This window comes from Thermobia domestica, chromosome 3, assembly GCF_964235325.1.
Source record: "Thermobia domestica chromosome 3, izTheDome1.hap1.1, whole genome shotgun sequence".
NCBI lineage: Eukaryota > Metazoa > Arthropoda > Insecta > Zygentoma > Lepismatidae > Thermobia > Thermobia domestica.
This window is the reverse complement of record NC_137456.1, coordinates 210,416,431-210,441,962: the sequence shown is the minus strand read 5'-3', so window position 1 is coordinate 210,441,962 and position 25,532 is coordinate 210,416,431. Positions and strand designations below refer to the sequence as shown.

The 25,532-nt window shown below is 35.8% G+C and overlaps 1 protein-coding gene across 4 annotated transcripts in view; it reads right to left on the bottom strand.

Moving 5' to 3' along the window:
- Window positions 1-6,591, bottom strand: part of Cmpk (cytidine/uridine monophosphate kinase Dak1) — a 114,940-nt gene extending 108,349 nt beyond the window's left edge. For 2 of the 4 annotated variants that reach the window (XM_081752157.1, XM_081752159.1), the window contains exon 1: window positions 6,106-6,264. In XM_081752157.1, coding sequence (XP_081608283.1) covers window positions 6,106-6,118 — 13 coding nt within the window. In that variant the 5' untranslated portion in view covers window positions 6,119-6,264. Of the gene's footprint in view, window positions 1-5,959; window positions 5,988-6,105; window positions 6,265-6,572 lie in introns of those variants that run through there. The other 2 variants (XM_081752160.1, XM_081752158.1) reach the window with 2 other exon arrangements.
- Window positions 6,592-25,532: the final 18,941 nt, after the last annotated feature.

Genomic DNA, 25,532 nt, shown 5'->3' with positions numbered 1-25,532 from the left:
TACATTTAAAGTAATAACAGGATTTTCCCAATGGCTAAGGCGGGAGTTTCCCGATTTATACATGATTCTGTATAATGTTTTTACTTGTGTAACTGGTTATCTTTTTGTCCTTCTGAAATAACTCTTGACAATTATATTAACAAGTAGACCTATGTAAAGATCAGTACAATGTATTTTTATCAAGAGTCCTTTGTGAGTGAGTCGGCAATCGCATTTATGACCAATTAGTCCCGGTTTCATGTCCAAATGGACAATTTCTCTTGGATGTAAGCCGAGAAGCGGTTTGGATTCTACTTCAAGCTTATGTGACCTCTTCCAGCATAACCTTGTTGTTCCATAATAACACCAAGACGAAACAAACTAATTTCTGTCCATATCATATAAATACATAGAGTAAATTATTTAAACTAAAAAAACCTGGTTTAAACCAGAAAACCTGGCTTTTGCAAACCCTGCCCACCACAAATAATTTCTAGGACAATAAGAAGAAAATTAGTAAAGTACAAACTTTCAACAATTATTCGTAAGGTATATTTAACTTAACTTGCACGCAATTGGTATATAATCTCTGTGGACATCTGGACCTAATGTTTAGCAGAAGAGGTTCAGCAACTGTTTCTAAAAATGTTACAATTTCGGTAATTTCTGTTCACATTTGATTAGTTTACGTTAGGTTAGGTTAGTTTAGGTCAGATTAAGTTAGTTTATGTTAGTGTACGGGTCCAGTATAATTTCCCAAAAAAAGATAGAATCTTCCTTATTTCTGCTTTTACAGGGTGTCTACTGGAATACCAGAAAGTAAATTCATGACTTTTTCATGACTTTTCATGACCTTTTTGTTCAAATTTTCATGACCATGGTGATAAAAATTTACCATTAGTAATAATCAGGGTGGATTGATTTAAATCAGTCTGATTTAAATCACGATTTTAATCAAGATTTAAATCACTTGATTTTTTAAATAAAAATCGTTGATTTAAATCAAATTCCGAAATGAATTAATTTAAAGTGAAAGTAAGTAAAATCCCGTTTCTCTTCTGTTATTTCGATTATGGAAGATAATAATCATAATGCAATGAGACTCAAATGTACGTAAGCACAGTATGAAAACTAGTATCATGTAGGGAACGATCAGGGAAAATCCCGTTTGAACGGGTTACGGGTGAACCCTGCTTTCTTCTGTTTGTAACACAAGGTTTTAAAATTTCTATTCCAACGGGGAAATCACCATGGACATTTAAGATGAAAACTCTTTTGTGTACACGTCTATTTGTTTGTTTCCAGATAATAGGGGCGTATTTAGAGGGGTCCGATTCTCTCTCCGAAACAAGAAAAAAAATTAGATTTTAAAATTTTGGGCCAAATTTATGTACTAAACACAAAGAAGTTCCTCGGGATCGTAATACGACAAATTTTGAATGCGTTAAAATATCGAATAATACTTTTGATAAAGTGGATACTTGACCCCATTGCAGAACATGCCGCGATCTGCGATGTGATCGCAAAAAAATTGCCGTGCCTGTGCAGGAAAAATTGTCAGAGGAAATAAAATAGCCAACAGAAAAGTATAAAAACGTGCCTGCTATGTATAGATGTCTTAAATGCACGGACAACTCGCATTTGAAATGTTTTTCACGTCACATAAAGCATATTTTTAACAATCATAAGTGTTTCTTCTTCTGGAACTGATCATCTTGATTTTCTTATTTTGTAATTCCTGCAGAAAATTCCTACAGAGAATTCGTGTTATGATTCAGTTCAAAATCTCTTATCGTCGCGAATTGTGTCGAGAAATTTGAAGCTTTAAAATATATAAAACGATAATTATGCCTGTTGTGCTGTATGGTTGTGAAACATGGTCGCTTACGCTGAGGGAAGAACGCAGACAAAGTAATTGAGAATAAAATCCTGAAACGAATATTCGGAACCAAAAGGAACGGAAATGAGGAATGGCGAAAACTTCATGATAAGGAACTGCATAATTTATACCATTTACCAAACATTGTTAGGGTCATCAAATCTTGGAGGCCCAGGTGGGCAGGACATGTAGCGAGAATGGAAGAAAGTAGATACGCTTTCAAAGTTTTAACTGGAAGTCCAATCCGAAAACGACCATTAGGAAGCCTAGGCGCAGATGGGAGGACAATATTAAGTTGCATCTCGCAGAAATAGGAATACAAAGTAAAAACTGGATCCAGTTGACTAAGGATAGAAGTCAGTGGAGAGCTTTTGTGAACATGGCACTGAACCTCCGGGTTTCATAGGTCATAGAGTGAGTTAGTTAATTTTAGGCGAAATTTATGTACTTTATATGGATTTCGTGCCGCTAGCTAGTTCCAATTGTTTAAAAATATGCCCCTGCCAAATATCAGTGACTTTCTTGAAAAGAAAAGTGTCATGTTGATATACATTGCTGTACTTTTTCCTTAATGCTTAAGAAACATTGTTTGGGATTGAAATAGGTTAATGATTGGGAATTAATTCAAAATTTAAACCCAATACTTTCACGTAAATGACATAATTAACATTTAATACTAATTCCTAATGTTTTTTCTTCAGTTCGCGACTTGTATTATACGAAGAAAAAGATTTGATTTAAATCAAAAAAATCGATTTAAATCAAAAAAATCAACAAAAATGATTTTTTTGAAAAAAATCATGATTTTTTTCCACCCTGGTAATAATAAACCCCTACCATCAGTGGTGCATCGGAACTATGCGGGTTGCTAGTCTTAAATATCACTTATTGTGAATCTTAAAGAAAGAATCTAAAATTCTGCCGCCTTGTGCTCGAGCACAGAATAGCACTTACCTAAATACGGGCCTACTCTTACCAGTTAATCACTCTATACTGTATTTGAAGTTTTAATTCTGAGTATAATTATCCATCTAGCAGAAATTGAAAATGAAATGAAATCTTTGAGTTTTACGTCCCACGGTTATGCCGGTTAGGCTAAAGGAGACGGTGATTATGAGAAATGAATGAAATGGTGGAATGAAGAAAGTGGGAGGAAACGGGAGAACCCAGAGAAAACCCACGCACACGGTGTTTGTCCACCACAAAGTTCACTTGGCGGGAGCAGGGTTTGAACCCGAGACCCCATGCACCAGAGGTGAACGCTCTACCACTGAGCCACCGCGCCCCCCCTCCTAGCAGAAATTTGTCTAAAATTAAGCACTCAGAGAACTGCCCAAAGACAAAACAAATTATAAAAGAAATTCGTTTTAAAAAAATAGATCATCAAATTTAAAATTTGCAAACTCAAACGAATAATATTATTTGCATAAGTCTAAAGGCCCAAAAATACACAATTTGCATTTCTTACAAGTAATGAAATAGCAGATCACAAAGTTGGACAGTAAAAAGTTGTTACTATATTACAGAGACTAGAAGATGAAATGGGGAGCAGCTAGGAAGACAGTAAAGTACCAGTTAGCCAGCACTAACTGGTGGGGGAAATTCTCACAATTACTGACCTGATACAACTGTTTCAGTACATGTAGTATGAGGTATAAAAGTATGAAGTATAAAAATATACTCTGAGATTTCAGATTTTCATGACCAGTTGGGTAAATAAAGGACTTTTTCATGACTTTCATGACCACTAAGCAAAATATATGACTTTTTCATGACTTTCATGACCAGTAGACACCCTGTTTTATTAGGTTAGTTTGTGTTCGGTTAGGTTACGTTTGGTTACGTAATGTTAGGTCTTAAGTACATTCATTTCTCTTGTAAATGTTGTCCTTTTTACGTGCTTCTTGACCCCTTCTGCTGAACAGGGTTGGCAAAAACCATGGTTTTTATTGAACAAACAAAAAAAAAAACCTTTTTTTTTTTTTTGTTTAAACCCGTTCTGGTTGTTTGTTTGTTTTGTTTAAACTAGGTTTTTCTGGTTTAAATAATTTGCTCTATGTATTTATATCACATATGGACAGAAATAAGTTTGTTTCGCCTTGGTGTTACTTGCAACAACCGGTTATACTGGAAGGGGTCACATAAGCTTAAAGTGGAATCAAAATCGCTTCTCAGCTGACATCCGAGAGAAACTGTCCTCCATTTGAACTCGAAACCGGACTAATTGGCTACAAATGCGATACGTCTGCCGACTCACTCACGAAAGACTCCTGATAAAATTACGTTGTACTAATCTTTACCTACTTGTTAATATAATTGTCGAGTCATTTCACAAGGACAAAAAGATAAACAGTTGCACAAGTGAAAATATTATACAGAATTACATATGGACAATTTCAAAATATTACAGAGTTCAAAAGAACTAATTTAGTCCAAATTAGTTCACTACGACTAATTAGTCCAAGTAAAAGAAATACGACGACTTAATCTGCATATCCGTAAGAAAAGTGAATAGAGATACTAATTATTTGAGTCCACTTTGGCTCTGATCCATTTATACATAAATAGATAACAAAGATACTCCTGATTTCAATAAATGCCTCTCGTGGGGTTAGTATGACAATGACAACCCCCCTCGCCACCGAAAAAAAGTACGGCATTTCGATTATTTTATTAAAAGTAAACATTATTAAAACGAAACAATATTTAGAATTTTACTTTGATTGCAGTTGCATAACAAACTATAAAAAAATCACAAAAGGAACATTCATAAACTTATAAAAAAAGAAAAATTGCTTTTGTAGTATAATCTATTTGAGTAATAAATGGAGAATTTAGGACTGAATATAATACGAATAATATGCGAGAGTGAAACGTGACAACCCATAAACGTGTGTTCATCACGATTTTACGAACATTTTTAGTTTTTTGCTTTAAACGATATATATATTTAAATATATATTTAAATATATATATATATATATATATATATATATATATAAAACAGCTGGTTTAAACCAGCCAACCCTGCTGCTAAATATAACCCATCTGCATTTTGTTCGGGATAATTTTGGAAGTTGGGTGCCAAAATCAAGTAAAACACATCAAGTCTTATGCAGAGTAGTTCTGACGTATGATTGGCGGCATACTAAAAACCTGATTACTGTAGGAATCGTGTTGACTTTGTGTATATCCCGCTCCTCCCAGTTCTTTGTTACAAGAACTGAAGAGTCACTACTACTACTACTACTTATATCGAGAACAGAACCCAACCAACCCCTGCGGGGCTTCTAACCCGTTCCTACTACTCTACTGCTGCTACTACTACTACTACTACTTATACTAAAGCTTTTTTACCAAAAGATTTACATCTTAAATCTTTATCACATGCGATTCCGATTCATTACAAACTAATATGAATCGTTGGAATCACCATAATTCGTTAAAAATCACTGGGGGGAGCGGGCTATACTCAATCCAACATGCTTGTCGAACTCTTTAGTACGACACTAATCACGCGTCAGAACGACTCGGCATAAGGCACATGTTTACAGCAGAAATGAGTGTCACATAAGTGTAATTACTAAGTACAAACATAACCTAGCCTAGCTTAGCCTAAACCATCAAAAATAGAAAATACGAGAAATTAGAATTTTGAACAAAGGATTCTGGCCCCAAACCCAAAAATCCTAACCTAATGTAATCTAAACCATTAAAAAAAGGAAAAAAAAAGTACGAATTTTACGCGGGTATGGTCGTACAAGGGGTCCAGAAGCTCGTAAAAAACACAAAATTTACAGGAGAAATGAATGATGCAAGTACTTAGACGTAACATAACGTAACCAAATCGAAATTCTATCATTTTTTTTGGAAAATTATGCGGGATCCCTACACTAATATAACATAACATAAACTAACGCAACGTCACCTAAACTTGCCTAACCTAACTTAAACTAACCAACCCTACCCTAAACTAACCGAATGTGAACAGAAATTACCAAAATTGTATTTTTTAGAGAAAACAGCTGGACCCCTTCTGCTAAACATAGGCCTTTTACGCAAAACGTTTTCCTCCCCAATTCCAAATATATTCGTCCTTACGCTTAATCTCCATGATAAATAAAGTTACAACTATATAAAGATCCAATTATTGATGTAGGGAATTTTGGACCACAAGACAGCCTACAAAATAAGCTGCATTTTACTTTTTTAGCACACACGTAAATCTTTTATTAAAATGGACTCACATCTGTAACTCATAGCACACTACTGACACATCGCTAACTTTTTCTGATACTAAATAATATTATTTATTTCATTGCACCAATTAATTGCACTTCATATTAGACCGCCCATCACTAGTTCTTCTTCCTCTTGTCTTGTCTTATGACTATTATCAGTCAAATAGGTAGGTGCACGAGCTCACTAGTCATATGTGCTACAATTGCTAAATTGTCAAATGTGTACCTCAAAAAGAGGATTTATGATTCAAAAACAAAATAGAATAAAATACAGGACACAATCGGGAAGAATGGACAGAAGTCAGGAAAATAGTCAAAGTCAGGGAAAGGTCAAAATCGGGAAAGAAGTTCAGACAGGGAAAGAGGGCGAAAAAGGCCAAGATGAACAGGGCAAAAAAAAAAAAAAAAGTAAGGGTAACTGGGAAGTAAAAAATGAAAAATAAAGCGTATAAAAAAGAAGGGGATGTACGTACGTGTAAATGCAACAGAAAGTGTAAGTGTAGTGTAGATGTATAGCAAGGCCCACTTAACTCTCTTCCTCACGGAGCACCACCAGAAACGAGGCACCCACTGCCACAGTGCCCACTGCAACAGCCACTGCCGAACTCTCTTCTTCCACACTTCTACTTCTGGGGGGGGGAGACGCTCCCCCTTCTATGTTCCAGCAGCGACGCCATGAACATGGGGTGTAGTACTCTCTTCTTCCTCTTACGCTAAAATAAAATTCTACTCTTCTTTTTCTTCTCCTTCATTATCTTTTGCCTTAGCGCAGATCGCTAACCCGGTAATTATAGACGGTGTTTTTTTTTTTTTAAAAAAAAAAAAAAGATGGAAGAATGAGATAAATCTTTAGAGATGCTTATAAGATGCGAAATAACATAGATCTGTGTAAATAGAGATAATAGGCATTAAGAACAGGTGGAGATAAGGTGAAATTTAAGGAATCGACATTAAATGGATCAGAACCATGATATTTATGGAGAATGGCGAGATATGGCTGGCGACATTGCTGGTAAAGAGGACAAGAGAAAATGAGATGATTGATGGAGCTAGTATGCATTTTCGCCGATCCCAAGAGTTTCGTCCAATACATGGCTCAAGTAGATATCTTATTGGCCAAACGGGATGACGTCACAAAGTTTCAAGTTCAACTTGCTAATGAGCTTCGTTCCGTTATTTGTTTTTCCGTGTGTAATGTATGTGTAAGAGAGAGAGAGAGTAGTAGGGACCCCGTTATGGCCGACCGAGTCAGCAAAATTTTCTCGATTCTGATTGGCTGAGAGAGGTCACGTGACGTTAGGCCCCACCCACGCGGGAAATTCAAATTTTCAGGTCACGTGGTATGACGTCATGAGTCACCCTGCGGGGAAATCCCTCACTAATTTGTTCGCTTTTACGGGTAAGATGTGTGATTCTGATTGGTTGATAGCTGTCACGTGATTTTAGACCCTGCGATATTTGAAAATTCGTTCCCTTTTACGGGTAAGATGAATCCTTTGGTACCCCAATGCTGATTGGTTGATAGAGGTCACGTGATCTTAAGCCCTGGGATTTTTAAAATTCGTTCCCTTTTTATGGGTAAGATGAGTCCTTTGGTACCTCGATGCTGATTGGCCGACAGAGGTCACATGATCTTAGACCCACCACACAGTGAACAGGTTACATGGGAAAACCCCTTACTTATTTGTTTTATTTTATGTGTAAGATGCGTGTTTTGGTACCTCAATTTTGATTGGTGGATAGAAGTCACATGATCTTACCCCCACACCACCCCACCCCCCCAGTCCATGAGGGAAATACAGAGCGATATGACGGCGATCCATCCTAGACCGGGATTTTTTTTTAATGGTTATGCGTAAAGTTCCCATGAAGGGTTCAACCTCCTCCTTAAATAACCCTTTTTTGGTATCATGATATTGTACTGAAGTTTACCTTAAATATTATCGTTCTCTTTGACAGATAAGATGATTACCAGCTTTTTTACCTAAAAAATTTTAAACAAAAATTTTCAAACAAAAAATTTTGAAACAAAAAAGTTTCAAACAAAAAATTTTCGAACCCAAAAAAAAAAATTTCGAACTAAAAAATTTTGAAACAAAAAAGTTTCAAACAAAAAATTTTCGAACCCAAAAAAATTTCGAACTAAAAAATTGAAACAAAATTTTGTCGAACTAAAACATTTTTAAAAACAAAAGTTTCGAACTAAAGATGTAAATCACATCTAAAAATTTTCAAATCAAACTTTTTATCGAACTAAACTTTTAAAATTTTCGAACTAGAAATTTAAACCAAGTTTAAGAAAAAATCCTAAGAAATGTTTTTTTCAGGAATCGAACTCAGGTCTTTCAAACCAAAGATGTGTATGCTAACCGCTTAAATGAATTCGGTTTTAATCGATCTTGGTGGGTTTCGAACCATGGTCCTTGAAAAGGATACACATATACTTTAAGAAAATAAATCTGACAGTGTAACACTTCTCAAATCAAACTTTTTATCGAACTAAACTTTTAAAATTTTCGAACTAGAAATTGAAACCAAGTTTTAGAAAAATCCTAAGAAATGTTTCTCCAGGAATCGAACTCAGGTCTTTCAAACCAAAGATGTGTATGCTAACCGCTTAAATGAATTCGGTTTTAATCGATCTTGGTGGGTTTCGAACCATGGTCCTTGAAAAGGATACACATATACTTTAAGAAAATAAATCTGACAGTGTAACACTTCTCAAATCAAACTTTTTATCGAACTAAACTTTTAAAATTTTCGAACTAGAAATTGAAACCAAGTTTTAGAAAAATCCTAAGAAATGTTTCTCCAGGAATCGAACTCAGGTCTTTCAAACCAAAGATGTGTATCCTAACCGCTTAAATGAATTCGGTTTTAATCGTGCTTGGTGGGTTTCGAACCATGGTTCTTGAAAAGGATACACATATACTTTAAGAAAATAAATCTGACAGTGTAACGCTTCTCAAATCAAACTTTTTATCGAACTAAACTTTTAAAATTTTCGAACTAGAAATTGAAACCAAGTTTTTGAAAAATCCTAAGAAATGTTTCTCCAGGAATCGAACTCAGGTCTTTCAAACCAAAGATGTGTATCCTAACCGATTAGCTATGAATGAATTCGGATTTAATTATGCTTGGTGGGTTTTGAACCATGGTTCTTGAAAAGGATACACATATACTTTAAGAAAATAAATCTGACAGTGTAACGTGGATTAAAATAAAATGCTGATAGACTTCTTTGTGTGACGACATAGAAGCACATATGATTGAAAAAATGCAAACGTCAGCGGATCGCATTACTTTAGTTTTACTACGAACGTGTCAGCATGATTCATGAAAAAAGCAAACATTGACATTCTCGTATGGAATATGAGGAAAATGAAATGTCGTCACAGTTACGACAAGTAGTGACATGATCCTGACAGAAAGCATTTGGGATCAGAACTGTGATACTAGATGTTGTAACTATTGAGAAACTTGAATGACGTCACGATCGATTGTTACACATCGTTTTGGTTCGTGATTCATGACGAAAAGCAGCGAGCGTTTTGATTGGTTCGTTGTGATGTCATTTTATAAATTTCCTCGTTTCTGATTGGCTGACGGTGACGTCGTTTTCACAACGACCTAAATAAAAATCTAAATTTCATTTTTCAAATCCTACATCGCTCTCAACTATCGTGTGAAGAAGATCTGTTCTTGAAAAGTGTCTTCATTTAAGAAGCTTTACTACACCGACTTTTTGTTCATTGAATTTGAGGTAAGTTCAGTGAGATTTTATTTGTCACCCAAGATTCCAAAATCATTTTTATTTTATATTTGTGGGCGGATCACGAATACACTGTTTTACTTTTAGTACGAAATATTTAGACTATGAAGAAATTAGTGGAATGGGAAAGTGGGAGTACGAATCAGGAACCCCACACATTAGAAGTAAGCACGATAAATGATATGGTTTAGCGTCCCTTCAGTGAACTCCCGTCGGGAATTGAACCATGGCCAGAAAAATGTGTGCGCTTAGTTTTGAAAAGAATGCATTACAAAATTTCAGAAACTATGTCTGAGAATAATATGGTTCGATTCCCTTTAAAAGCATTAGCGGCCCCTTCAGCTTAACGTGATATTCGAGCAACCGCCCGAGATTGAACCTGGGCCAGAGGCGTGTACGTCAATCATTTAGCTTAGTTTTGAAAAGAATGTATGATAACGCATGAGAATATTACATTTCACTTCCCGGCGGGGAGCTCATGTGGTTCGGATTCCACGTTAATCAGTAGGTCCACGTCTCATATAGCCTCGCTACTGAAAGGGACGCTAAACTAAAAAATCAAAAAATCAACTCAAATTCACGCTGCTCAATTCCTTTTTTCCCATTACATATTTGTTTTACCGTACCTGTTTGTTTGTTTTCATTTTTTAATCATGGTCCAATCGGGTTTTACTGTTCGCAATGAAATCACTCGTCATTATAGACGATTTATGTACGTTTATGTATTATGAGGCGTGTACGTCAACCATTTAGCTTAGTTTTGAAAAGAATGTATGATAACGCGTGAGAATAGTAAATTACAGAAAAGGCTTGACATCGACCCCGACGTGGAAAAGCAAACCACCGAGGCTTGAACCAGGGACTTCCACGTCCGAACCATGTACGCTAACCGCTTAGTCACAATAATAATAAAAAAAAAATACGCTATACAGATTTTGTTTCGACAATTACGTATGTGTATCGTTAATGCTTGATGAGTCTCTTCAACTTGCAAACGCATCATTTAAAGGTCGTTGTGAGTAGAAAAAATGCTTACGCGTACTTTATCACATCTCAGTACTGATGAAACATTCATTCATTCATGCATTCTTTTTTTATCACTATAGAATGGTAGGTCAGTTACATGCTGATGTAGTGCTCTCGAGTTTGACAGTAATAAAACACTCATTTCAGTAACATAATTATTTTAAAAAAAACTTTGATTTCTAGTACACGTGCTTTCATAATGAGATTCTGAACGTCACCGTCAGGAATCAAACTCAGGACCTTTACATGAATTGTTTAGTTAAGAATTTATCATGAATGTTATGATTTCCTGTTTATCAAGTGATTAAGATTTTTCTTTCTTCTTTTCTTTTGTAGTAAATTCACGCTGCATAATTCCTTTTTCCCCACATTACATATTTGTTTTACCGTACCTGTTTGTTTGTTTTCTCCTTTTATTAACATGGCCGAATCGGGTTTTACTGTGCGCAGTGAAATCACTCGCCATTATAGACGATTTAACATTGAAGGTAGAATGCTCGAAATTCAATTCAACGCACCGCCCGTAGGAACCGATATCATACAGTATGTACACAACAGTTTCCAAGCAATGCTGGACCATTTGTTAGTTAATGTCGACGATGAGGCGATGGTTGGTTTATCAGTAATATCGCCACGGAATACAAATAAACCGTTTTGGGTGAGTTTTCGCCAAGCACGAAACTTGACACTGGAAACGATGTGGGCCTCCTTTAAAAGAGTGTTACAAAGTAACAATGCATTTCTCCTGCACGAACCATTCACCGTGCATTTTCATCGTGTGGATATTCCAAGAGGATACGGATATGAAGATCGTTTAGCACAAGGAATACTTCAAAATGAAGAATTGTTACGTTGCAAACGAGGGATTGTACGAGTAAAAAATCAAGACTCAAGGTGCCTGGCGTACGCCATTGTTATTGCTATTGGCCTGAAAAAATACAAGAATGTAGATATGAAACGACATAAGCAGTATAAACGTCAATCGAAATGTATTGTGGACGATGAAGTGGATGCGTTATGTTCAAATGCAGGAGTCACTTTGGATCATGGTGCCAGTGTAAATGAAATACGACAATTCCAGGCATACCTCAAAGAATATAAAATTACTGTGTATACCAGTTTCTCAGGCCGTGACATCATGTACGAGGGACCGAACGATGAAAATCGCACTCCCATAAATTTAATTTGTTTGGCTGGCCATTTTGACATCATCCAATCTTTAACTGCTTGTTTTGCAACCAAGTTCTACTGTGAGGCGTGCCATAAAAAGTATGATCATCGTAACAGACATGTAAAAAATTGTCCTGTAACGTGCTCCAAATGTCTACAGAGACCTCTATGCGACAAGAACCAAACGCTGATATTATGCAACGACTGCAATCGTCAATTTTACGGCGAAGAATGTTTTAACAATCATCGTAATATTGTATATCATCAAGGGGAACCTATATGCAAAATGGTGAAGCAATGTACTAGATGTTACAGAGTATATTCTTTTGTACGAAGTGGACAACGCATTCACGATTGTAATGAGATCTTTTGCAATGTTTGTAAGAAGATTGTTCCAGGATCCCATCAATGTTTTATGCTTCCTGATCGCCAATGCTTGAAACCAGGTGTTCCTTCACTCATGCACGCAAAGAAAGCCTTGTTGATATTCTATGATATAGAATCTATGCAGGACACGAATATTGGCGATAATACGTATGTACACATTCCAAATTTATTGGTTGCAGAACAAGTATGTTACGCATGTGTTGAAAACAATAATATCCAGCAGTCTTGCAGTACGTGTGGTCAGCGCCAGCATATTTTCCAAGGAGAGGATCCAGTTTATAATTTTCTCCAGTACTTGCGGGAACGTCGTCCCAATATAAATAGGATTTTCTGTGTCGCGCACAACGCTAAGGGCTACGATGGACATTTCATCCTAAAGATCATGGTCGAACAATGCCAATGGAGACCTGACGTCATATTAAATGGGACCAAGATACTGAGTTTAACCTTGAATAATCTGACGTTCATTGACTCGTTGAACTTCTTGCCTATGGCATTAAGTAAATTGTCAAAAGCGTTCAATTTACCCGCAACCAAAGGCTACTTCCCGCATTTCTTCAACACCAAGGAGAATCAATCGTATATTGGACCACTTCCAGAAACAAAGTATTATGGTGCAAATGAAATGGTCGTCGAAGACAGGAACAAGTTCATGCAGTGGTACAACGATCATCGTAATGACACGTTTGATTTTCAGAAAGAAATTCTCAAGTATTGTATTCAAGATGTCAATGTACTGCGACAAGCATGCGTTTCGTTTATGACGTCATTTGAAACAGAAACCAAAGTGAATCCCTTCTTGGAGACGATCACGATTGCCAGTGCTTCCAATTTAGTATTCCGCCGGAATTTCCTCAAACCCAACACCATAGGAATTCTACCGGCACATGGCTATCGATGGAGAAGTACCCAATCGATCGCTGCAATGCAATGGCTGGCCTACATTGAAAAAACCGAAGAAAAACAAATCTTACATGCGGCCCGACAAAAAGAAGTGTTTATTGCGGGATTCCATGTTGATGGTTACTACCAAGATCCTGAGACGTTAGAGGAGCACATCTACGAGCATGCCGGCTGTTTTTACCACGGGTGTAAAGTATGTTTTACTACAGGCCGTAATCAGCCCATCTACAGCAATCCAGAAGACACCATGGAATTCCGTTATGAACGAACGCAACGCAAAAATGCAAGACTGCGTGAATTGGGGTACATTGTACATGAAATGTGGGAGTGCGAATTTAATCAGTTCTTAAAACAAAATCCTGCAATGGCGACGTATCTGAAGAATCACCCGTACATGAACCGCAGACCATTAAATCCAAGAGATAGTTTTTTTGGAGGAAGGACCAATTGCGTGAAATTGTACCACCAAGTCGACGAAAAAGCGGGGGAAGTAATAAAATATTACGATATTGTCTCGCTTTATCCTTATGTAAATAAGTGTGCTAAATACCCTGTAGGCCATCCACGAATTTATCTACAGGGTAATGAAAATATACCACCAATAAATAAAGTCAATGGTCTAATCAAAATGACGATATTACCAAGTCGCCATCTTTATCATGGTCTCCTGCCTTACCGATGTAACAAGAAACTACTCTTTCCACTGTGTGCTGCGTGTGCCGAAGAAATGAACCCAGACCCTACAGCAACGTGTACGCACAACGATCAGGAGCGATGCCTCACTGGAACATGGGTATCATATGAAATCCAGAAAGCAATAGAATTGGGATATCAACCAGTGGAAATTTTTGAAATTTGGGATTATGACATTGAACAATATGATCCCATCACGAAAACAGGTGGCTTGTTCACGGAATATATCAATACATTTTTAAAATCAAAAATGGAAGCGTCTGGCTGGCCCAGTTCCTGTGTCAGCGAAGAAGACAAATCAAAATTCATACAAACCGTCCTGGAGCGTGAAGGTATTGCATTGGATCCGTCCAAAATTGAAAATAATCCTACACGAAGAAGTTTATCTAAGCTTTGTCTTAATGCTCTTTGGGGAAAACTTTCGCAAAGATCAAACTTTAGCCAGACCACAATTATTGATCGGCCGGAAGAATTTTATGAAAAACTCACTTCCCCCGACATTAAACTCCATCAAATTGTACCCATCAATGATACGATGTTGTATGCGTTCTGGGAGTACAATGAACATGTGCCTGTTCAAAACCGAAACACCAATGTCGTGTTAGGTGCATTTACAACATGTCAGGCACGTCTGGAACTGTACAAGTACCTGGAAATGTTGCAGGAACGTGTTTTATATTTCGACACGGATTCTGTAATATTTACGGAGAAGCCCGGGGAGCCAACCATTGAACCTTCAACGTACTTGGGATGCTTATCGGACGAGATGGAGTCTTATGGACCACGAGCATACATCAAGACATTTGTCAGTGGAGGACCAAATAATTACAGCCTAGAAATATACAATCCGGATACCAACGTCACCAGTTACATATGTAAAATTAGAGGATTTACATTAAATTACAATGCAGGACAACAATTAAATTTCAATACGCTAAAAGAAATGATTACAAATCAATGCCGTGGACAAGTCACCATCACTATCCCCCATAAGATATGCAGGAACAAAGACCATACCATCGTCACACGCAAAGAAGAAAAAATGTACAGTATCCAGTACACAAAACGTCGATTTAAAGAAATCAATTCTTATGATACGGTTCCGTACGGGTACGTTAAAAAACAGAAGATGGAACTGGAAAAAGAAGATAAAGAAGAAAAAACTGTAAACACCCAATGAGGCCACCATTTCTTTTTTCCTTTTCCTTTTTTCCACTCCTTAATCACAAAACCAACACCAAGAAGAAAATGAAGTACCCACAAGAGTTCATAAACCATCAACACCACCATCAGTGGAAGAAATGCAGTCATCTCGTACCGAAGGAGGAACCTTGACCATAAAGGAGCAACACCTAGAAAAAAAATGCAGTACCCAGAAGAGTTCATAAACATCCATCGGTGAAAAAAAAAATGCAGTGATCCTGTACCCGAGGAGGAAGATGAGCCTAAACAGATCCATCATTTACGAGTAAGTTTTATTTCTCTCTTATCAATATTGACTCATTTTTATTGTTTCAGAAAAAAAGAAATTCTTAAAGTAATCCGTCGTTTCTTCTTTTTTCTTTACAGGATACGGCTACAAGATTCGAAGATGATGACACGTCCAATATATTCATTAAACTAGATCCTGTATTTATTATGTTAATAAACATGTATAGAAAGAGCACATACCTTTCGTTAAATACAACAAGTTGAAAAAAAATATGTTTTATTATTTCTTGAAACCCTGAACACTTATTTTCAAATCATGGTAATCTTGAAAATTTAAGGTGAAAAATATATTCAAGATTTGGTTTACACGATTTTGTTCGAAAAAATAATTAAAGAATTTTTTAGTGTCCAAAATTTGATTTTTAATTTAGTTCGAAAAATTTTTAATTTGAAAATTTTCAAATGTGGTTTACATCTTTAGTTCGAAACTTGTTTTTAAAATTGGTTCGAAATTTTTTTAAAATTTTTAGTTCGAAAAATTTTGATTTGAAAATTTAGTTCGAAAGTTTTTAGTTTAAAATATTTTTCGAAAAATTTTTAATTTTTTTAGTTCGATTTTTTTTGGGTTCGAAAATTTTTTGATTTGAAAATTTAGTTCGAAAGTTTTTAGTTTAAATTTTTTTTTAAATTTTTGTTTCAAATTTTTTTAGTTCGAAAATTTTTTGTTTGAAAATTTTTGTTTAAAATTTTTTTAGTTACAAAATTTTTTTAGTTCGAAAAATTTTTTAGTTTAAAATTTCTTGTACTCTGCGGAACCGTTTCGAAAAGAATCGGAGCAGTTTAGGTAGAAAAAAATCTGGCAACGCTGTTTCCATTAATGAAGCGCTTACTGAGCGTTTAAAAAATCGCTTAAACTCACAACAATGTGTTATAAGAAATCTACAAGCGACACCTCTCTTTCACCATTGTTACTTCCAGAGACATAGACTACTAATTCAAGGACAGGATCTCCATCAAGGTAAAAAAGCTGGTAATCATCTTATCTGTCAAAGAGAACGATAATATTTAAGGTAAACTTCAGTACAATATCATGATACCAAAAAAGGGTTATTTAAGGAGGAGGTTGAACCCTTCATGGGAACTTTACGCATAACCATTAAAAAAAAATCCCGGTCTAGGATGGATCGCCGTCATATCGCTCTGTATTTCCCTCATGGACTGGGGGGGGTGGGGTGGTGTGGGGGTAAGATCATGTGACTTCTATCCACCAATCAAAATTGAGGTACCAAAACACGCATCTTACACATAAAATAAAACAAATAAGTAAGGGGTTTTCCCATGTAACCTGTTCACTGTGTGGTGGGTCTAAGATCATGTGACCTCTGTCGGCCAATCAGCATCGAGGTACCAAAGGACTCATCTTACCCATAAAAAGGGAACGAATTTTAAAAATCCCAGGGCTTAAGATCACGTGACCTCTAGCATTGGGGTACCAAAGGATTCATCTTACCCGTAAAAGGGAACGAATTTTCAAATATCGCAGGGTCTAAAATCACGTGACAGCTATCAACCAATCAGAATCACACATCTTACCCGTAAAAGGGAACAAATTAGTGAGGGATTTCCCCGCAGGGTGACTCATGACGTCATACCACGTGACCTGAAAATTTGAATTTCCCGCGTGGGTGGGGCCTAACGTCACGTGACCTCTCTCAGCCAATCAGAATCGAGAAAATTTTGCTGACTCGGTCGGCCATAACGGGGTCCCTACTACTGAGAGGGATTGAATTATGAATACTTTAATTGTTTAATACGTTGTATTATAGTTATTCATTTACGTTCACTTTCTACGCGATACAAATATATTACACTCAAATAATCTTTGAACAAGTAGGAATTTTTAAATAAAAACAGTCCGCATGAGTCCTCTGCTATCTAGAATTTGAACATTTTTTTAAAATTATATGTTACTTGATTGTGCGCACGTATTAATACACTATGGTTTTACAAAGATCATGTACTTTGTAATGCAACACTTGGTTTTGTTTTCAAATTTCCATACAAAAGTTGAGTTACAATTATTTGACGGTGCTAATTGAGAAGTCTTGGCCTTGCTACATTTACCATAGAGATACAAAATATGTCTTTCAAATGTTTTCTGGATTAACTTTACAGTTTATGTGCATCCGAAAGTAGATCTGGTTCAGAAATATTTTGCGACAAATGACATTGCTACATGCTTGTGGATAAACCATGTTTGGTGCAATTGCGGGAGAAATGCCCACCAACTTGTGCTATATTGTTATTATTAACTAGCACTGTTTGGTCCGCATTAGAATACCAATTGGAGAAGGTAATGTAAGTTGCATTACATTGCATTCAAGTTCAACGCCCTTCAACACTAATATTATATATTGACATGGACCGAGTGCTTGTGCTTAATATGGGGGGCGCGGTGGCTCAGTGGTAGAGCGTTCACCTCCGGTGCTTGGGGTCTCTAGTTCGATCCCAGCTCGCGCCGTGTGGACTTTGAGGTGGACAAACACCGTGCTCGTCGGTTTCCTCGGGATCCGCCCACCTAACGGTTTCGGTTTCCTAACATTTCCACCCACTTTCTTCATTCCTTTCACGGAGGATTTTTGTAAGAAACTCTCTAAAGTAAAAGTCAGACTCAGGAAAAGATGTCAAATTGGGAAAAAGCCAAGAAAGTACCCAGATTAAGGGGTAAAAATGATGAGGAAAAGTGAGTAATTTAAAATGAAATAGATAAAGTGTAAAAGAAAAGGAATGTATGTAAGTGTAGATGTAAAAGGAAGAAAGGTGTACGTGTAGTGTAGATGTAAAGAAAGTTCCACTTGTCCCCGTCCTCCAGACAACCCTATGGAACACAAACGCACTCCACGGTTGACACTGTCGAACACTAACTTGTTGTTCATTCCTAGAAATCGTAAACAATTGGAGTACGAGGCAGCTTTTCTAGCCATGTCCTCTATTATGGTGAAAAAATGTTAGAAGATAAATAAATTGGGATTAAACATGAAATGGTTTGCACCAAAGTAAAAACGTAGCCATGACACAGCATAACCGAAGTAGTGCGGGTCAGAAACCTGTATTCGTCCGTATTTATCAAAATTGTTATAAAGGACAGTCATTGTAGAAAAGCAATGAAGCCAGAGATGTCAACATACAAGGAAAGATGTATTAAACGAAAAAAGCACAAATATAGCACTTCTATTATATGAACAAATAGCACAAAATGGGAGCTCGTGACAAACCAACAAACCCCGACATCAGGATCACCGGAATTTCTTTCTGCAGCTTTGGTGTCTCGGTACCAAGGTTGAAACACTCGAGACTTTCGATTATACCAAACACGTACTGAATTATGCTAGATTTTTAAATTATGCCAGATCTTAAAACATCCTTTTGCACTATTGACATCTTTTGTTTTACTTTAATTACCTCTATACTTCATTATTTTAATGGCATGCTTAACTAGATTCATATGCTAACGAACTAACATGATTCTGTCACGAACTACTTGTTATCTAGCATATTATATATATATATATATATATATATATATATATATATATATATCTATATATATATATATATATATATATATATATATATATATATATATATATATATATATATATATATATATATATATATATATATATAAATGCATTTGAATGTGATTTAAATTTCTACTTGTACCTCTAGAGTTTATATTCTTATCAAACACCGAGATTATGAAGGAAGGATCTATTGCATAAAATGGGAACAAAAAATTCATTCGGATTTCTATCATGCCAGAGTCTAACCCGCGAAATATTATATTATATTATATTATATTATAAAGGGGCAATGAAATATTATGAAGGAGCATTCTCTTTTTTTAAACAATATACCGTACCCTGCTTAGACTTTACATCGTGAAGATTACATTAGTAAAATTAATTGCATTCCATTTCAAAAATTCAATTTTACAACTTAATGTATATACATTGGTGTAGCACTCTTACATTTTTTGGAAGAAATACCTAGTTCCATCCTTTAAATTTGGAAAAATGCAAAAAGAATGATTTGTGAGTGTTCTTTAGGAGCCATTGGAAATTATTCAATTTGTTTCATTTATAGGTATAAATTTGGAGGATTTCGATCTCACTTTGAAAGGGTTTTATATACGTTATATAGTTATGTGGGTGACTATAGGTGTCCATTTCATTTTATAAGATATGGGTACATTAACCTGTACCTATAAATTTGGACGAGTACATAGGATCACTCCTTAAATTTTGGGAATTGTCAAAAAATTGTAAATTTTCTCTAGGACCTTTATATCGTTTTCTTTCATTGGTAGAAATTACTAAAGATTTAGGCTTTTGCGGGTTTTGACTTTCCCTTTGATAAGTCCTGATTACCTTATATGGTTATAATTGTAGGTATTGGAATTCATTCTTTTTTATAAGATATGGGTACGTTGATATCCCTTTCTAATTTTTGGGAAGAGTACCTAGGACCAGTCCTTAAATTTGGAAACTGTTAAAAGAAAATTTTGTAAAGGTTCTCAATGACTCATTGTAAATTTAATCTAGTTCGGCTTAGTACTTTTATGGTGTCAAATATTAGTATTGTCACTTGGTCAGTTGTTGACCTCTCGTATGTTCTTTGATAAACGTTTAACACATAATAGGATGATATCGTTTAATACACACGTTCATTCTCTTTTCATAGGGCATCAGGGATGTAGCCACGGGGGGGCCCATCGGGGCCCGGCCCCCCCAAATGAGTTCTTGGCCCCCCCCAAATGACCAGCTTATAAAACATAATCGTAAGATTACCTCGCTTCAGTCATTTAAAAATAACAAAGTTTACATATAATTAATAATTTTCGGTAAAATAGTATGGAAAATACAATTGTACCATACCGATCGAAAAATAGTGTGGTATCCAGGGGCGTCGTTAAGGGGGGTAAGGGTGGAGCTCCGCCCCAAAAGTTCTCAATTTCTTAACAAGTTGGCAAATTAAAATACCTAGTTGGCAATTTGAAGAATGCCGCTTTGTTCGTGCTGCAAATCATTTCAGTTCTTTTATAGACTTGGCATAAATTTTGTGTAGTTTCCTATCTTAAAATAAATTGATATAATCGTTGAAAGCTTCTTTACTTGTTGCAAGTGATCAGTGCCGAATTTACTTACAAGCTATAGCTTAGGGCCCCACTGTCTTGTGGGCCTCGGAAACCTGAAGAAAACTGGATATCCATTTCCAATGTATAAAAAAATCAATCAATAAAATAAAATTTACATATACGTAGGACGTAGCAACAGTACTTACTGTTGTGTAGGCTAATATGATGTAAGTAATGGGGCGTTTACACTTAGTCGATTTGCGTTCGATTCAGTTGAAGTGACGTCACTTTCAACTTAATCGACCGTGTAAACGGGACTTCAACTTAATCGCTTGTTGATCGAAGGTGGCTAATCGACTGGCAACTGAATTGAAAGACGTTCTATTTTCTGTGGTTGAAATAATTGAACACATCCATCGATCTGATTCGGCCTAGTTGCTTCGATTTAGTGGCAAATGCATCGAGTTGATTTAGTCGTGCGACTAAATCGACCAAGTGTAAACGCGCCATAATGGTGCCCCTTCTGCTAGGCTGCTTCCTAAAATATCATTAGTTTATCCATTTCTGTATATAGGGTGCCTACTTTTACCTGGACACGTAAAGGGCCCCATTACCTTCAACAGCTTAGGGCCCCACTAAACCTAAATCGGACTCTGCATGTGATCACACTTCACTTTTGTTCATTTGATATTCCTAAACATTTTGAAGAATCTTTAATGAAAAATCGGGAAATTGTATCACTGACAAAAGCTAAATAGACGTGGCGTGCAAAATTGAAACAAAGACAGACAGAAGAAGCGTTTCAGTTGCAGGTAGAGCATTGGACACAAAAGCATTTGATACAAGAGCGTATACAAGACAACACGAAGATTGTGGAGATTAATAAGAAAATAATAAGAATTAATAGGCCTATTAATAAAATAAGAACAAGTCAGTGACTAGTTAGTATAAACTTTTTACCATGTATAGTATGTAAATTTGACAAATTTAAGCGTTTTTCCCTAATAGTAAAATATCAAAGGAAACTAGATTTTGATACCAGAGTGAATATATTGTGTAACCGTGTCTGCTTTGTGTGTGAATAGACCTTTCCCTTTGAACAAAAAGTGATCATATTAATACGGAGGAAAACAATAGATTATTTCAGTTGTTTTGCAGTAAGACTCTATTTACAGGGCTTTTCGAGTAGAGAGAACTGAACAAAATGTGTTTTGGGAATGGTATCACAGTAGATTTCTGGGGGCGTTGTTCGTTAGGGAGAAAAGCTACAATGGATGTCAAGCAGTGCCGTGCCTTGGGATGGGGTGACCGCCCCGGGTGCAGATGTAAAGAGGCACAAACTTTGGGAGAAAAATGCATGTGCGTACACATGTATAAATGCAGGGATAAAAGTAATTAAAAGTGCTCAAATTCAAGAGAAAGCATGGTTTAATTTTGAAAATTTTCTACCGCTTCGCGCCAAGCATGGTGGCGCTTCGCAGCTGGTCTCTCCATCTCACCCATATGTACGGGGGCACCGTCGTATACTCTCTCCTCGGGCGCTGACTTACCACGGCACGGCCCTGGAGTCAAGTCATTTCGTCGCTTCCGCTGTGAACCTAAGTGCAAGATTTCAAAAGCCACATTTTGGGGTTCAAAACGTCTGCTGGGTAAAAAAAAAATTAAAAAAAATTGACCGGTGTGTGTTTCAGTTCATTTTCATACAAATATGTTGCCTTTCCTACCTTATTGAGTTACTTTGGAATTACTTTGGAAACTTCTGACATTATTTCAGTGTATTATCCCCCCAGCAAGGATTTAGTGAGGGAATTTTGTCCAAAAATATTTAGTGGGGGGAAATCCCCTGTTCCTCAAGGATTTCGCACCCTGTTTTTCACAAATAAATTTCACTATTTCAATTCGATAATAAATCTCATATTATAATATGAATTATAGTGCATTTTCATCTTCTCTAACTACATACATTATTCATTTTGGTAGAAAATCATTCTACAAAGACATTCTCTCAGGCTTTCTCCAACTTCTCTGCCAGAGCATTTTTCCGCACCCTACCCAACAAGATCCGGCGTTTTAGCAAACGTCCTTAAAATATGAAGTAGATGAGCTAAGGAGGTACTTGTGTGCAGGTTAGCCTGGTCTCTCACTGAACCCCTCAATTGAATGTTTATGTAAATTATATGTCCCTATATCACAAGCAGTAATAGCCTACCTTATTCTACGTTTTTAAATGCATTTCTACAACAGATCATAGCATTAGAGGTTCTCGTGAGGATTGGGTGACGCGGATTATCTAACCTAGACATAAGTTGTCAAATTAGCAGTTGTGCATCGTGCATGGTAATAATGGTCCTGAGTTGAGGTGTAAAATTGCACTCCAAAGTGGAACAAGGGTTGTTCGTATTCGTATCTCAGACGAGGCATGGAATGGGACGAATATGAAAATAAGGTTGCTGTAATAGATTTCCACAGGGTTGGTACAAGTAAGACTAAGATTTTCAAAACACTTTTCATTTTTTAATAAGAGTTGGCAATTTTTAAAATCAAGACTTGGCAATGTCAAGTTCCCCCCCTTCCCAATCTTGTAATGCTCGCTACGCCTCTGATGGTATCTCTTCCTTATACCGATCGGAAAGTAGCATGGTATACCTTTTTTTGTGACAGCAGATTACACAATTTACTGCGATTTATATTTGACAGTTTGATGACAAACGTTTTAACAAGGTACTATAAATACTACCATAAAACATTGGTACTCAATTAATTTGTAAGTACAGTACATTATATTTTTATATGCTCTATCTCATGTTTTATAAAACATATTTTTTATCATATGGAAAATTTGGTGAAAAACAAAGTCTTTATTCAATTTTTCAGTCTGGATTTCATTCGCTTTTTTAAAAATGCTACTTGGTGTAAAACAGGAAGTAAGATATAGCTGTTAATAAAATAAATGTTTGTTTAGTCATGAATAATAAATAAATATTTTTGTTAGGAAATCTTTAAGAAATTAAGTGCAATTTCAAAGAAAATCAATTTTATGTAGATAGGTTCTGTGTACAAAGGCTTAAACTGAAATAGTTAAGCACCAGTGGCGTAGCACACTTTTGCGGGCCCCCCCGCAAAGTATAGAGAAGGGGCCCTAGTTGTAAAGCCGACAGAAGTAAGGTTGAAGTTCTACTTCTTTACATCTTTATTCATCGCAAGACTTCGGGGCCCTCTATACCTCGGGGCCCCCCCGCACTGCGGGGGTTGCGGGGGCAGCTGCCACGCCACTGTTAAGTACAAAGGTATAACATTTGGTCCGGGACAGTAGTTCTGAATCGAATATAATAAAAACCATCTGGAATATAATTCATGGAGAAAAAGTATAATAATAATAATAATAATAATAATAATAATAATAATAATAATAATAATAATAATAATAATAATAATAATAATAATAATAATAATAATAATAATAATAACAATAAACTTAAAAAGCAGTGCTTTTAGTTTTCCGAGAGAAAACCAAAATTTTCCGGCTTTTTTCAGGCCTCAAAAACACTAGCTGCAACACATTTTGTTTGGCTTGGCCCCCCTTCAAAAACGACGGCCCCCCCTACATTAACCTGCTGGCTACACCCCTGTAGGGCATGTGTATTTTGATACTACATTCTTAAAATTTGGGAGGGTACATAAGATGCATCTTGAATTTGGCAAATTGTCAAAGCTAGGTCTCTGGTAAAAATTGGATGATTTAAACACATTGATCGCCATGTGTAAATCATATTGCAGCAGTAATTCTGGCGTAGCTGAATACTTTTCTTTAAGTAGGTATTCCGCCTACACTTCGTGTATCATTTCTGACACATCAACTTAGCGTTGACAGTAAAATTGACAAAAAATACTCTGGCGATCAGTGTGTTAACTTGTGCTTTCTTTTGTCAAAATTCAAATTTGAGGAAGTTGACCTAATACTTCTATATTATCTTATCACTTTGAAATTTAGTGACAACTCAAAGTCTAAGGTTATTAGTATAAAACATTTAGAACTTGAAACATGATAGGCAACGATTAACACCGGTAGATATGTAACATTACGAATTTAATACTTTGAACTTTACTCATAAGTCACATCTTACATTGGTAGAAAGTTATTTTTACTGAAATCTGATTAGTTGACTTTTATCTTGAGTTTTAAATTTTGGACTTAAGCCTGATAGGTAATCTATTGATATACAATAATAATTTCACTTTGAATCTCAGAATTGTAGTTATGGCTCATAGGCTAAGATTGTTGGTATGATAAAATATTAACACATAATACCTGATAAATCAATTGATATTTAACAACGCATTGAATGCTGTGAGTCTAGTCACAACTCACAGTTTAAGGTTATTACTCTTGGTGCAATGTTTATTGGTTGATCACTGGAAACTACATTTGATGTAATCGAATTGACAGATGACATTTAAATCTTTGCTGCATATATATGTTTTAAATAATCAAATCTTTTGCTTGCCATCTTTTCGATGACTGTTTAATTTTAAAAGTGTGTAATTTGAAAAGATCTTGATTTGAAAAATTTTCGATAATTTGTAGTTCTAAGTTTTTGTCTAAAATTTTGGTTTGAAAAGTTTGTATGAAAATTTTTGTTTAAATTTTTAGTTTAATTTTTTTTGTTTAAAAATGTACTTTGAGAATCTCAATCCAAGTATATTTAAATTTTATTAAAACGTTTTAATTTCATTTTTGTCTAAATTTTTGATCGCTGTTTCAATATTTAAATTTTAAGCTTGGAAATTTTAGTTCAAACAAAAAGTCTGAAAATTGTGTTTGAAATTTCTTAGTTTGATAATTTTGGTTTGTACAATTTTAGTTTCAAAATACTGTGAAAATTTTGTTTGAAAATTTTTAGTTTAAAAATTTTA